The 15,444-nt window shown below is 46.1% G+C and overlaps 1 protein-coding gene across 2 annotated transcripts in view; it reads left to right on the top strand.

The window, feature by feature from the left end:
* The first annotated feature begins 1,935 nt into the window (after positions 1-1,935).
* SEMA4B (semaphorin 4B) overlaps positions 1,936-15,444 on the top strand; it is a 37,886-nt gene continuing 24,377 nt past the window's right edge. The window contains exons 1-4 of one of the 2 annotated variants that reach the window (XM_020965272.2): positions 1,936-2,179; positions 4,896-4,949; positions 13,140-13,247; positions 13,384-13,658. In XM_020965272.2, the coding sequence (XP_020820931.1) occupies positions 13,556-13,658 (103 nt within the window). In that variant the 5' untranslated portion in view covers positions 1,936-2,179; positions 4,896-4,949; positions 13,140-13,247; positions 13,384-13,555. The remainder of the gene's footprint in view (positions 2,180-4,895; positions 4,950-13,139; positions 13,248-13,383; positions 13,659-15,444) is intronic. The other variant, XM_020965282.2, reaches the window with a different exon arrangement.

Below are 15,444 nucleotides of genomic sequence, written 5' to 3'. Positions count from 1 at the left end.
TTACCAGCCTGCATTTGTAATTTGCTCAGTAGAAGTTTTCTACACCATTGAAATCACAGGTCCATACTGAAGAGGTCTAGGGGTTTTGGGGTGCTAGGACCCCAAGATTGCGGTACCAGGCCCTGCTGAATGAATTCAACTCAAATCTTCTTCAGCCAGAGGAAAGTTTATTAGTGATAAATCACATTGACCAGATGAGGCCCGTAAAGACGAGCGGGCATGAGAGGTTCTCAGCCTTTTGAGCATGAGATTCTCAGCATCTGAATGAGGGCCAAGGTGGATCTTAAATACTAAAGTAACTTTGGGTGGTCAGAGAAAGGGGTTGGGAAAAGGGTCTAGGTAACAATTCTAGTTGGGGAGGTCTGAGACATTGCATAGACGATGGGAATAGCTAATGGAGGGAACAGGAAGGCAGAAGCTTGAAAGGCATCTGCACAAAACCAAGGTGGGGCCAGGACTTTCAAAAGGAGATAAGGGGAGTCGATAAGGAAGGCCTTTCTGGGGCCTACAGACAAAAGGGAGCCAGATCTGAATAAGATTGAAAGGTAAGGCTAAGGCTTTCAAGGGAGATGAGGGTCTGGGGCCTGTGAGTCAGATTCCCTTTGGGGCGAAGGGCGAAGATCTTGGCTTGGGCCCCGCCCCCATCACATACCAAAAGGAAAAGAAAATAGAAATTGACATAACTTCATTATATATTTAAGAGGATTAGCAAGTTGTACATAGCAGATTTGTAGTTTGAAGTGCAATCATCTTTTCTATTATACTATGTTATGGAAATGCTTGTTTTATTCCACAGATTAAAAATAAAATAAATTTTTTGAAATGCCTTTTTGATTTTTTTAAAAAAATTTTTAAAAAGAAATTTATATAGCACTTTAAAGTTTACAAAGTCCTTTCCATGATTTCATTTGAGCCTTACAACAGCCCTGGGAGATAACTACTTCAGGTATTTCTTTATCTTCATTTTATAGATGAGGAAACTGGGGTTTACAAAGGTTAAACACATGTAGAAAGTGTTAGACTTTGGATTTTAACCTGAAGTCTTCCTGATGCCAGGTCCGGAGCTAATTCCATTCTACCTGGGTGCCTCTCCATGTCCTACCTCAAAGGGTAAGTCTGTTGTTGTTCAGTTTTATCTGAATCTTTGTGACCCCTTGGGGCTATAGCACTCTACTACTGTTTATGAGGTTTTCTTGGTAAAGATACTGGAGTGGTTTGCCATTTCCTTCTCCAGTGGATTAAGGCAAATATAGGGGTTAAGTGACTTGCCCAGGGTCACAGAGTAGGCCAGGTTTGAACTCAGATCTTCCTGGCTCCAGGCCTCCAACTACACGTCTAGTGCTCTTTTCCATTGTTACCAAACTCGTTAGTATGTACTTTGGATTGTCCTTCTAAGGAGGACCATAGCCTTCACCAACCTCACCTGATTTACCTTTATTCTCATGTCCCTGTAGGGGAAGAGAAGTTGAGAGTGGGGAGGGCAGGCCGAGCATAAGGGAAAACTGAAGCTAACCCTTTTGGCCAGACTCTTGACTTTTTGCCTCCAAATGGAAGAAAACCACAGGCCAGGCTACAGCGTAATGAAAAGCACAAACTGAGGGCCACAGAAAGTCCTCCTGGAATACTGCTGAGCCAGACCTAGGCTGAGATTCAAAACACCATCAGCTTGCCTCATGTCTTTGCCTTTGCCCTAACCCCCATTTCTCGGTCAGCTCCTAGAAGGCCATCATCCTGGGGTGCCTGAAAGACACTTTTTTTTCCTATCAGGAAAGGTACGGGATTAATAACTGCTGAAAACTGGAACGTTGACGAGGTAGTAATCTGGGAGAGTACAGAAGCTAGGAGCTACCTTAGACATCCCGTAAACAGAGTGAGGGGTGGAGTCTTGGCTTGGAGCCCTGCATTTCCTGGGACCCAGAGGACTAGTGGGTGGAACTGCTCTGCCAAACTCCTCTGAAGGGCCAGGAAGCACGGAAGGAGCCCCAGAGACAAGTCCTGGTGAATGCTGTGGGGAAGCCAAATTCTTGTATACTATCCAAGGAAAAGGGCCCCGGGCTCCCCCCCAGCAAAGGGCTGGTGTAGGGGGAGGGGCAGAGAGAGGGGGCTTCCTAGCCGAAGCTAGTCTCCAGGCCAGGGGAAGAAGGACCCCACCGTTGGAAGCTGCTTCCTCCTTGTCCAGGTACTGCCTTCCTGGGAATGGGGGGAGGGGTGCAGGTCAGGAGTAGTCCTGGCCTTTCCGGGGAAAGGGCTTGTATGCGAGGACCGAGAAAAAGTCATTCTTTCCAAATGGGTGGCTCAAGGGCTTTCCCGGGGACTCCGGCACTTAGGAAACACATCCAGTCTCCCAGGGCTATTCCCTCTTTTCTTCTACCCCCTTAGCCCCTCGCCTCCAGCCCTGGGCTGCCAGCTGCTCCCAGCTCTGATTTCGATTCCAGAGAACGGGCTGATTTAACGAGGCTGCTAGCCCACAGCTCCTTTCCCTGGGGCCTCTCTGAAGTGGAGACCACCAGGGGGGCACTCCCCAGCAGAATGTGAGCTTAGGCAGGCTGGGTACTCTGTGTGACCCAGTTGCTAAGGCAGTGCCTGAGGCTGGTCCCACGTTCCCATGGCAACGGGGGGCCAAGCTCCTAATCCATTAGAACAGAGCTTTGTACCAGGGGAGAGGGGCTGGTCAAGCCAGGGAAGGAGCTCCCCTTGGTGGAGAGCAGCTTTCTAGGGGCTGGCTAGATCCAGCTGCTGAGGCGGGCTTGGGGCTGGAGGCACGTAGGGTGTGCATGTATACTTTTTACTCGTGCCCATCTCCAAAAATGGCAGTAATGGTGAAGATTCAGCTAGTTCCTGCCTTCTTTGATCTGGGGTGGAAGAATGAACTTTGGGCCTGGACATGTGTACAGAAGGTGGGGATAGATCTAGGAATAGTGCCGGATTCCAGGAACATAGATTTCAAACTTATAAGGACCACAGAGGTCATCTGGTCCAACCCCCTCGCTTTATAGATGAGGAAACAAAAGACTCAGAGACTTTGGGGGCTAACCTAGTGTAGTAGAATGATGTAGAGATTCAGACACCTGTTTCCCCTTGGACAAATCCCTTTACCTCTGAGCCTCAGTTTCCTCATCCACCCCACTACTTTACTGGGCCATTGTGAGAACCTTGTGGGACAATAAGTGAAAGTCCTTTGACAAGTATAAAGGACTGTATTAGCATAATGGAGCAGCATTCTTTTTCTAATTATGGGGAGCTCTAGGAATTCTTTTACATTTCTTGCTTGTACTGTTGATCATCTGGTGTTTAAGCGGTTGATGACAGGATATCCCCTTAGGGAGAGATAAGGATACCAGAATACCCTGCCGTGAGCCCTCATCTGTAGACTCCAAGGTGACACCCTGGGGGAATGGCTGAAAAAAGAGGGGGGCATTCCTCACTCTCCCTAGTGTGTTGGTACCATGCCCAAGGACTCTTGCTTGAGTGCAGTGCTGAACAACAGTGCTCTTAACAAATCCCCAGAGCAGCCAATCATTTGGCACTTCTCAAAAATGCCTGGAGTTTCCAAAGGCACTGAGGCTGCATTTGTATAGGCCAGGAAAATTCCTCAGTTGCCCGGAAGCCAAGAAGTTGGATTTCAATACCCACATTGTCAGTATGGTATAGAGTTTCTATGTTGTTGTGGAAAGTACTTTTGTAAATCTTAAAACCCCATGTCAATGTAAGTAGTTAGTTATTGCTGGTAATGGTAGGATTGCTGGGGCTGGTGGTGATAGTAGCAGCAGCAGCAGCAGCTGGAGTAGTAGTAGTAATAGAATTTCTTTTGGAAGGTTAGGGGGCAGGATGAGGAGAGAATGAATTGTATGGGCCATTCTAAAGTGACTCAGAAACCAAAATAGCTCTGGAAATGGGCATAAAGCAGCATTATTCCAGCCTGCTAAAAGTTTAATTATATTTTATCTTGTTTTGTTTTTGAATCATGGGAACATGTGCTGATGCAGCTCTATAGGAAAAAAGTCTTTGAATTTCAACCTCCTTACCCAATCCTATCCTAGTTATTAAATCTGACGAAGGTTAATCCACGAAGGCTCTTTTCTTGGAAATCCACTGGAAAGAAGAGGCGATATTATGACACATCCAGGTCTCTGAGAGGTTAGAGCAAAAAACAGAAATGGACAGAGGATCACAGATCCCCAGAGATCTTAGTGGAACATGTTTTATTGTGGAGAGACTTCAAGGTTCATAGATCATCAAATCATAAATTTTATAGCTGGAAGAGATCTTAGAGATCATGGAAACCAATCCCCTCATTTTATAGATGAGGAAAGAGAGATTAAGTGATTTGTCTGAGGTCACACAGAGAGTGATAGAACCAGGATTTGAACCCAGCTCTCCTATCTACCAAGGGGCAACTAAGTAGTACAGTGGATAGATCGCCAGACCTGGAGGCAGAAAAACTCATCTTCCTCAGTTCAAATCCAGCCTCAGACACTAGCCATGTGACCCTGGACAAGTCACTTAACCCTGTTTGCCACAGTTCCTCATCCGTAAAATGATCTGGAGAAGAAATGGCAAACCACTCCAGTATCTTTACCAAGAAAACCCCAAAAGGGATCACAAAGAGTCAGACAAAATGGAAAAACAACTGAGGAACTCCTGTCTACATAACCAACATTCTCCTGTACCACAAGCAGAGGTACAGTGATACAATTTGGGATATAATCCTGATTGTACATATGCCTCTTAGCATAATTTGGATGATTGGGGGAAGAAATTTCCTGAAGCGTAAAGAGCAATGTGTCTTAATATCCTTTTTACATATCAGTATTTTGTGGCAATGGTATGGGTTGCCTTGTTAGGAAAAGGTTCAGTCCTCACTCTACTGACAGCATTTTGTCTGGTCTCTGCAGGTAGTGGAGAGGCCAAGGAGGTAGTTACAGAAATTCTTCTCTGTAGGAAGAAAGGTAAGATTCTCTGGTGTGTCTACTGCCTCCCTTCTCTCCTCCCCATCCCCCACTCCTGAGTAGCTTACCTGGGTTCCTGCAGAAGCTGGGATGAAAAGAGTTTGGAAAGATGGGTGTGAATGTTGAATGCCTTCAAGAAACCTTTTGGCTGCAGATGACAAGCCTTCTACCCAGTGAATCTGTCTCCCCATCTCTCGCTTCTTTTTATCTTAGTACAGATCTAGGGCACACATGCAACCTTAGTAGCATTCAGAACTCACTCTTGATAGTTATTCAGTCCCCAGTATGAAAGCTGGGTAGAGTGGCATTTCCAGGCAGTATAATGGAGTCTGAGGTAGCCCTTGTATGGCATTGCTGGCCAGATAATTCCCAGACTCAGTGTTTTGGTTAGGTCATCTCTATACTGGGAGAAATTTTTCCCCCTGCTATTGTAGTCACCATTTTGATGGCAGCAAATGGGTAGGCCACCATGCTGAGTTGTGAGCGGAACATTCCTGCTCTGGGGTTAGGGGTCACTGTGGAGAGTCCAGGGCTGCTGCCTAGCCTTCAGAAATAGAGGAGATAAATGGTAGCCTTCCCCATTTCCAGTGCCCTGGCCTGCTCCAAGGCCATCCTAGGGAAGGCAGGGCCAGGAACAGGTCTCTTCTTGGGATAACTGAAACCACAACCTGGGTGAACTAAGGTGACTATGAAAATTCAGGGGTCAGAGAACCCCACCCCCTTTCTGAGTGTGACTGTGCTGGCCTGGGGGGATGTAGGAAGAGACAAAGCAACAATGGGAGGGAGCTGGGGAATCAGGAAAGGGACTGGCTGGCTCTCCCAGCTGTGGGCAGGCTGTGGCCCAGTGGATCCTTTCCCCTTTGATGATGCAATGACCAGGTGTCTGTGGTCAGGAGTAGGGCCTGAGGGGGAAGAAACTGGGCTTCCAGACAGAGAAAGATCCCAGCCCCACTAAGGCCTGAGAAACAAATAGTGGGAACTCACACTGGAGGATTCAGGTGACTCCCAAAGGACACCTCGACAACCCTCCCCATCTACCCCTCTGCCTTGTTCTCTCAGACTAGCACAGCTCCCTCCCGGCACTGCGGTGAGGTGGCTCTGGTTCAGCAGGAGGTCATAGCATCAGTGGAGCACCCCAGGTGCCCCTGTGGGGCAGCAGGCGCCAGGCACCATCCAGGCTAATTGTTTCCTCCCCTTCTCCATCCCCTCAGCAGGCAGGCAGGCAGGCAGGCAGGCAGGCACACAACCCCTTTTGGGGTGGCTGCCTCTTGTTGGCGCAGGGACAGGTCGCACTTTGAAGGTTGCACCATAACCCTTCAGGGTAGGGGGTGGGGGCTCCCCTCCCAGGGAGCGGCCAGCTCAGGTCTGAACAGGTCTTGGCCCACAGCGGGGGTGACTTGGTGGCTTCCTCAGCACCTCAGGCAGTTCATACTCATTGCAGCAAGCTGGACCGGCCGGTTCTTTTCCTCTGAAAGAACTTAGGCCGAAGCACCAAAAAATGGGGAAGAAACCCCTGAGACTAAGACTGGGGGAGGAGACCTGAGCGGTGGAGAAGTTTAAACCTGAGGGCAAAACAAGGAAGAATTAAGCCTAAGGATATTGAGTGGGGATTGCTAGAGTAGAGTCAGTCAACCTAGTTGTAAATAAATTTGTTATCAGAGGATCACAGATTTAGACCTGAAAGGGACCTTGGAAATCGTGTCATCCAAACCCCTTATTTTATAGATGAGGAAACTGAAGCTCAGAGATAGAAAGTGACTTACCCAAAGTCACTTAAAAATTTTTTTTAAAAAGATTTTTAAGTGGCAGAGTCAGAATTTGAACCCAGCTCCTTTGACTCCAAATCTAGTTAAGAAATTCTAAGACTGGGAATAACTTTAGAAGGACAAAAGGTTGGAGGTCAGAGAGGGAGAAGGAGAGAGGTTAAGGAATCAAGAGAAAGTAGAGATATAATTATGGGGACTCAGATGAGACCATAGGTACCTCTAGACTCATGTTTTTAAAAAGCAGCCTAGTGGATTGATTTTTAGGTAATATTAGTTCTGAGGCACTAAATGGATACCCTTGGCCAAAAGGGCACTCACTGCCCTGAGGAAGCTGGCAGTATCTTAGGCCTGCCCACCATTGGTTGATTCAAAAGCACACAGTAGGTGGGTGTGTCAGCTGGGCTTTCTTCCTTGCAGAATTATCCTGATGCTATAGCTCAGTTCCAGCCCTAGCCCCTAGGGAAGAGACACAAGGGCAAAGTAAGCTACTCTTGGAAGGTGGTGTAGGGCCACAGCTGCACACTGGCATATATTAGGGGAGAGGGGGTGGGGTGGTGCAAGGGGTGGTGCAGGTGGCAGGGTGCCAGGCCTGGGGAGCCGAAAGAATTGGCTTCATGCCAGTTCGTGTCTGTGAGGCCCAGCTAGGCAAGATGCCAGCCCAGTGCCCAAAGAGTGGGGAGGAGCCTGGGCCCTTTCCTTGGGGGTAGAAGGAAGGGGTGGAGAGGGCTGGGTTTAAGCTCCATTAGGCCTGCTGGGATGGTTAGGCAGGAAGAAAGTGAAGTGGCTTTTCTTTCAGGATCTCCAGCCCCCCACCTTAGTGTCTCTGGGAACCGGGATCTAAAAAGGAAACTACTCCCATCGGAGAATTGTAGGAGCAGGTTAGACTGGAGTTCAGACTGAGCATAGGAATTGTGGTCCTAGGGAGGTATTTGTTCACAATGGGAGTAACCACTGCTACAATCAGCCTTTGAACGCCCCTCCCCCCTCCAATAGTGCACATTAACTGGAGAAGTGCCATTTACCCTTTGGCTGTTTAATGAATATTTATTACTAAGATGCCTCCTGCCATAAATGTGACCTTTATAGATATTCTCCTCGCCCCTGTGCTTCTGTGTCCCCCTCCTTTCTTTGCCTTTCTCTTTTTCCTTTGATTTATGCTAATTTTACTTTCTCTCCATAATCTCTTCTTTGTTTTCCCATCTCCACCTTTGGCCATTAATCTTTTCCTCTTCTTTCTCTTCATCCTCTCCCTCATTCTATATTCGCTCTGATGGATCTTATAGTCTTTTTTTCCCTTTTACTCTATTCCCCCACCCCTTACTCATTAACACACACATTTTTAAACCTCTATTATTTTCTCTCTTCCTCTTTTTTTTCTGTATATGTGTAAATGAGAGGGTCTATTTGTGAAAGTTTGCATATTGTTGCCTCTGAGTCTTCCTGGTGGTGAGAGTTGTGGGGGGAGGGGTATGAAAGAGTGATATGTGAAGTTAGGAGGAAGGGCCTGTCCTTAGTGGGGCTCGAGTTCATTACTCTCTGGAATTTTTCCAACTCATTCAATCAGCAGACTGTCTACTTTAAGGATGGAGAAAGCTACAGCCACACTAATTTGCTTACTCTCCTCCCATAACTCCCCTCTCCAGCTACTTCCTGAGGTCTTTATAAACAGTGTTGTGGTTGAGAAAGAGTAGAAGGGATTCATGGGTCACAGGAGTGGGGGAGTCCACATGCATTTGAGAACCGTAGGAGACAGCTGTGGGATGAACCAATGAAATGTCTCTTCAGAGAGTTTTTTCTTTGCCCAGTGGGAAGGACAAATTAGCATAGTAAATAAGAACAACACAGATTATAGGGATGATGGTACCATGCTGGGGCCCTTGTACTATATACATCACACACACACACACACACACACACACACACACACACACACACACATTCCCATTTAAACATTTGAGTTTAAAAACTTCACATTGTCCTTCATTCTGTAGTTTCCTATTGGGTTCCTACTACTCAATTCAACAGTTCAGCAAACATTTATTAAGTTTTTACTATATGCAAGGCACTGTGTTATGTGCTAGGTTGTACAAAGGTAAAAAATGACAATGCATTTAACTTCGGAAGGGGTACTTGAGTACATATGTACATACATGTATTAATGCATATGTATAAACTTATATACATACATGTACATATATCCAACCATATGATCCTGTGTGCATGTATGTATGTAGGTATGTATATACACACATATACATATATACATTTTGTCCAAAATGACATAGTTAATATGAGTCTGAGGAAGAAATTGAATGGAGATCTTTTTGATTCTAGGGTCTATCGCTCTATCCATTCTACTACCTAGCTGCCTATAGATAGATAAATAGATAGATATACACACATAAATACATAGTATATATGTATGCAATGTACATATATGTATATGTGTGTCTACACATATGTGTGTGTCTCTGTGTATATGTTTGTGTGGGGGTAGCTACAAGGTATAATGGATAGAGTACTGGCCCTAGAATCAGAAAGATCTCAATACACATCCTTCAGACACTTACTGTGTGATCCTGGGCAAGTCACTTAAACTCTGTCTCCATCACCTCATCTGTAAAATGGGGATAGTAATAGCACCTACTTTACAGAGTTGTTGTGAGGATCAAATAATATATGCCATGTGTTTTGTAAAGCACTATATAGATGCTGACTATGCATCATGTAGGTACTACAGGAAGTTTAAAAGAAGTATTAAATGTGGTCCTTGTACTCAAGTCATTTAAGAAATAACAAAAGAATGACAAACAGTAAAGTGATTGGCATTTAAGGCCCTGAACACCTAGAAAAGCATGCAGGCATCCCGAGGAATAGCATCAGTGCCTTAGGAAGAAGCCTTCTGGAATGAATCTTATTTCTGTGGCAGGATTGCTAGTTCAGTAGAGCTGGAGAACACTGTAGTCACAATACACTCTGACAACTGGGGGGATGTTACCATGGAGGACTGTATGTCCAGACGTCTTAAACTCAACATAACCGGAACAGAACATGTTATCTTTCCCCAAATCCTCCCCACCTCCACCCAGTCCCTCAGGCTCTTAACCTGGGAGTCACCTGGACTCCTCGATATCTCTCGCCACCCATATCCAAGCTGTTGCCACGGCTTGTCTATTTCACCTTTGCAACATCTTTTGAATGCACCCCCTTCTGTCCTCTGACACTGCACCACCCTGGTTTAGGCCCTCATTACCTCAAGTGTACATTATTGGTCTCCCTGGCACAAGCCTCTCCCCACTTCGGTCAATCTCCATTCAGCCACCAAAGTGATTTTCCTAAAATGTAGGTCCAACCTTGTCATTCCCATACTCAGTCAACTCTAGTAGCTCCCTAATCACCTCCAGAATCAAATGGAAAATCTTGTTTGGCATTTAAAGCCCTTCATAGCTTAGGCCCCCCCCAATCTTTCCAGTCTTCTTATACCTTATGTATCTCCCCATATATTCTTTGACCTGTTCACACTGGCCTCCTTGGTATTTCACGAATAAGACACTCCATTTCCCAGCTCCAAGCATTTTTTCTTATTGTATCCCTTGCCTGTAATGTTCTGAATCTCTGCCTCCTGGCTTCCTTCAAGCCCCAGCTAAAACTTCACCTTCCGCAGGAAGCCTTTCCCAGTCCCTCTTATTTCTAACACGTTCCCTCTGTTAATTATTTCCTTTTTGTCCTTTTGTACATATTTATTTACATGTCGTCTCCCTCATTAGAATATGAGCTCTTTGACAGGTAGAACAATATTTTCACTTTCTTCTCATTTCCAGCACTGAGTTAGCATAGTGTTTGGCACACAGTAAGTAGTTAATAAATGTTTATTGACTGACTGACTGATGTAGGCTGGATGATACTACAGTTAGGCAGATTTGGAACTGGTTGAACAACTATACTCAAAGAGACCTGATTAATGAATCGATGTAATCTTGGAGAGAGGTTTCTAGTGGCATGCTACAGGGCTATGTTCTTGACCCTTTCCTAGTCTCCATTTTTATCTGTGATTTAGATGGAGACATTGGAGGCAGGCTTATATTTGTAGATGGCAAAACATAGCTGTTATGTTAGCTGCCAGAGTCAAGACTCAAAATGAATTTGGCATTTATAATGAATGCTCATAGAAATGAACAATATGAAATTTAACAGGGAGAAATGTGAAGTCCTTATTTGGATTTAAAAAACAAATTGCCTAAATACAGGCAGAAGGAGTCTTGATTTAATAGCAGTTCATATGAATAGGGATTTTGGTTAACTTGATAAGCTTAACTTGAATCATCAATGTGATTTAAAAAAGCTAAAAAAAAAGCTAGGTAGATTAAATTAATAAAAAGATGGCACCTGGATCAAAGTAACAATACCACTGTACTCTGATGGTTAGGACATACCAGGAATATTGACCCTTTAAAAGAGGGACTGATTAATCAGAGTTAATCCAGAAGAAGAGGAAACTGAAGACTATAGAAACAGAAGATTAGGAAACCATGACATTTACTGTTTAATGGATTGGGAATGTCTTTAAGCTAGAGAAAACTAAGGGGAGACAGAGTAACTGTCTTCATACATTTCCCACAGAATCTTTGGTTGATAAGGGACTTCAGAGGTCACCTAATCCAACTCATCTCCTGTATAACATCTCTTGGACATCCAGCTTGTCCTTAAAAACCACCAATGATGGGAGACCCATTCCCCCAGGCAGGGCATTCTACTTTTGAACAACTCTTATTGTTACAAAATTTTTCCTTACACATAGTCAAAATTTCTCAGAAGATCACACCCTAGTTTTGTCCTCTGGAGCCAAGGAGAGCAAGTCTTTTCCTTATTACACGTGACAATACTTGAAAATAGCTATCATAGCCTGTCTTCTTCTCCAGGATAAATATCCCCTGTTTTTTCAAGTGATCTTTCTACAGTGTGGTGTCCAGACTTGGAATCATTCTGGTCACCCTTCTCTGGATAGGCTCCATTTTACAAGTGTCCTTTTCAAAAAGTCATGGGTCTAAAGCCTCTGTCTAAAGCAATAGTGCCCTAGGTCATGATGCTCCAGATCTGATGTAGTTAAGGTAGAAGGAAACCATCACCTTCCTCTTTCTGAAAACTATGTCCCTCTTTTTTTTTTTTGTGAGGCAGTTGGGGTTGAGTGGCTTGCCCAGAGTCACACAGCTATCGATGTTATGTGTCTGAGGCCGAATTTGAATTCAGGTCCTCCTGACTCCAAGGCCGGTGCTCTATCTACTGTGACACCTAGCTGTCCCCATGTCCCTCTTCATAAGGGCCTAAGATTGTGCAAACATCTAACTGGGTCTGTCATGTAACATACTTTGAACTCACAGAGCTTTTGGTCTACTAAAACCCCCAGATTTTTTCCATCCTATCTCTCAGTGCCTCCCCTAGCCTGTATTTATGCAGCTGATTTTGTGAACCCAAAGGGAAGACTTGAATGCATCCCTCATTAAATTTGATACGATGTCTTGTAGAAGAGGGAGAACATTTGTTCTGAGATGCTTCAGAGGGAAAAGCTAGGTGTGGTTACAAGAAGACAAATTTCAACTGGAAAAAATTATGGAAAAACTTTCTGAAGATAAGTTGTCCAACAGTAGAACAAATTTTTCCTTGGTGAAGGAGTGAACTTTTCTTCACTGAGAGCATTCAAGCAGAAGACGGATGACCAGGTCAGGGATGCTGAAGAGAGGATTACAACATGGATATGAAGTTACATAAGGTGACCTCTAAAGCCCCTTCAAACCCTAAATTCTCCCTCTCTAACCCTCATTCATCTCCCTCTGAACTCCTGCAGTACTTAAAGTCAGTAATATCAAAAATTGTATACTGCCTTGTATTGTTTGCTTTGTTTCATGTGTATAGTTAGTTTATCCCTCCAACTAGATTGGAAGCTTCCTAAACTGAGGAGGCATATTTTAGACTTCTGCATCTTGCAACAGTGCTAAGTGCATAGTAGGTGCTCAATAAACACGTGACCCTATTGATTGCTTCAGCACTTGAGAGGAGACTGGTTGATTGGAATGTGGCTTGATTGGGGACAGGAGTTTGTGAGTATGACCCGATTCTTAACTGTCCCCCACCAAAAAAAAGGCTTGGTTCTTACTATCCTTGGTTCCCTGAACTAGGAGGTTCCTAGGGAGGGAATGATTGTAGTTGCTATTGAAGAGGATGGTGCCAGGAAGTGGGGCTGGGAACTTGTCCCATTTTAAATCCATCTCTCCTCCCAAAACTTTCTGACCCTTAGTCTAATCACTTGAAGGGTAAGTAAGAGAAGGAGTCTGGCAGGAGAGAGGGAGGGAGGGAGAGGGAGAGGGAGGTGTCCATTAGATCCATTCATCCTGTTATAATAGCTCAATGCCTCAATTTTTTCTGTTAGGTTTTGAGATCTTCCTTCCCCAGAGGGAAAACAGAGGTTTTTCCAGCTTGGAGGAGGAGAGGATTAGATTATTCTACTCTGAGTGTCTAGAAGCTGAGGAGCAGCTGGGTTAGTAGCCTTTATTTCTTTCTCCTACTCCCGCCGCATCGCATCCCGATTTATCTCTCTCTCTGTGCGTGTGTCTGTGTGTGTGCGTGCGCGTGGAGTCCTTGCCCACCACCTGTCCCCTCTTCCCCCCATGCAGGTCTGGAGGTTGGGGCAGGGCTTGCATCTCGAGGGGGCCGGGCTCGGCTGGTGCCGGGGGCGGGAGCAGCGGCCAGAGAGTCGAGTTTTGCAGCAGGAGCTGGAGCCCACAGCCGCCTCTCTGCGCTCGCTCCCACCGTCCCTCCTCCTCCTCCCCTCCGGCTGCCGCCGTGATGGGCTTCGGGAGCCGGCTGGCCCAGCTGGGCGCCCTGTTTCTGCTGTTGCGGCCGAAGCCACTGTCCGAAGCGATCGTGCCCCGGGTCAGCCTGCCTTACGGTGAGTGGGATCGCTAACCCCCCGGAGGTGCAACCTGCGGTAGGAAGGAAGAAGGGGGAGCTGGCTGGGGTCCTGGCGGGGGAAGGGAAGGGGAGGGGAGAGAAGGGAGAAAGAAAGAAAGAAAGAAAGAAATGGGAGGGGGATCCGGTGACAAAGAGGGACGGGGAAAGAATGGGAGGGGGATGCTCTCCTCGAGCTGTGAATGCTGGGGGAATTAGGGACACCCTGGAGCTTTCCCTTCCACCCCCAGGTTCAGAGCAGGGCAGCAGGGTTCCCTACCCTCAGCCCCTACGAAGCTCTTGCGTGTTCGGTTTCTTCCTTTTCTTTTTCATGGTCCGGGGAACTCTTCCCTCTGGTCCCTCAGCAGCCCTCTTCCCCACCCCCACATCCCCCTTGCCTCTCGAATTTGATTTCTTTGAGAGAGACTCGGTGTTGCTGGTAGTCCTTCGCTGTCTGCCTCCCCCCCCCCCCACCTTCCCTTTGATGCTGACCAGAGCCCTTGCCCTGCAGCCCTGCCCTGAGCCGGGCCCCAGGGGGGTGGGGAGAAAGGGGCCCAGCCAGTCCGAGTCACATAAACACTGGGGCTCTGGTATTCCAGGCAAGTTGTAGCACAGCCCAAGGAGCCGCAGCTAAGCACGGTGCTTCCCCACCCCTTCCAATGGAGGTGCTGGGCACAGTCCCACTTAGTCCTTCCCAGTCCCTGCCTACCCGCTGCCATTCAGTTTTCTTCCTTCCCCAAACCCCTTCTGCTGACCCTCTGCTTTCTCCAAGCCCTCTTCAGTTTTACTGGCTTTCAGCATCTCTGAAATAGCCTTTATCTGCATCTCATTCTCACTGGACAGATTCTCCAAAAAGGGATTTGGGAGAGTGGGGTGGGGAGGGGTTTCAGGAACAAGGGAGATAATAAAGATCCCTGTGGGGTGGAAATCTGGGCCCTAGCTACTGGATTTAGACTATGAGTACCTGGGAATTCTCCCCTCCTGTCCCTTCTCTCTCCCAAATCCCCCAAATCAACATACCTACAGGTTGCCATTTTCAGATGCAAGTCTAGTAACAATGATCCTACCAGGATCATCTAACGGTACTCTGTGACATCCACTATGCTTCTTTTCCCTTTCTCTCATGGCTCCATCCCCTCTTCTGCTCCCTACCCCACCATGGCTTCAGATTCCCTCCCTTTTCCTTTCTCATCCATGAAGCAGAGGTACAAATCATTCCTTCCATACCTAACTCAGAGGGTTGTTCTGAGGGTCAGGTTAGATATGTAAGTAAAAGCACTTTGGAAAGATGAAGGATTCTACAAAATGTAAGATATGATTATTGTTATTATTGTAAGAAGATATATAACCCACATGTATTTCCACACCCACTTTTCCACCCACACAGGTTGTGGGGTGGTTTTCCAACCACATACAACTATAGGGCAATACTAGCTATCATTCTGTGAGAACAGAGACATGTGTCTTTTAACATGTTATGTTAGTACCTAGCTGCTCGGGGTGCTTGATGAATGTGAGCTACACGGATAGATAGCTGATTGGGAAGAACCACTGGCCCCATTTGTGGAGGATGTGTGAACCTTCTTTCTCATCTGCATTAAAAAGCACTTAGTATTCCCAACTCACCCCATCTCTGCCCAATATCATGCTAGACCTTCTGTTTTTATTTCCATGGAATGATTTTGATTCTCTACAGAGAAAACAAATGTGCTGTTTTCCTGCTTCTCTCTGGGTTAGGAAGAAGGGTGGGAGAGTTGGGACTATGAAAAAATAAGATGACGTCTGTA

Source organism: Phascolarctos cinereus, unplaced genomic scaffold (assembly GCF_003287225.1).
Source record: "Phascolarctos cinereus isolate Bilbo 61053 unplaced genomic scaffold, phaCin_HiC Scaffold_3;HRSCAF=262, whole genome shotgun sequence".
Lineage (NCBI taxonomy): Eukaryota > Metazoa > Chordata > Mammalia > Diprotodontia > Phascolarctidae > Phascolarctos > Phascolarctos cinereus.
Note: the sequence above shows the minus strand (reverse complement) of the source record. Positions and strands in the feature narration are given on the sequence as shown.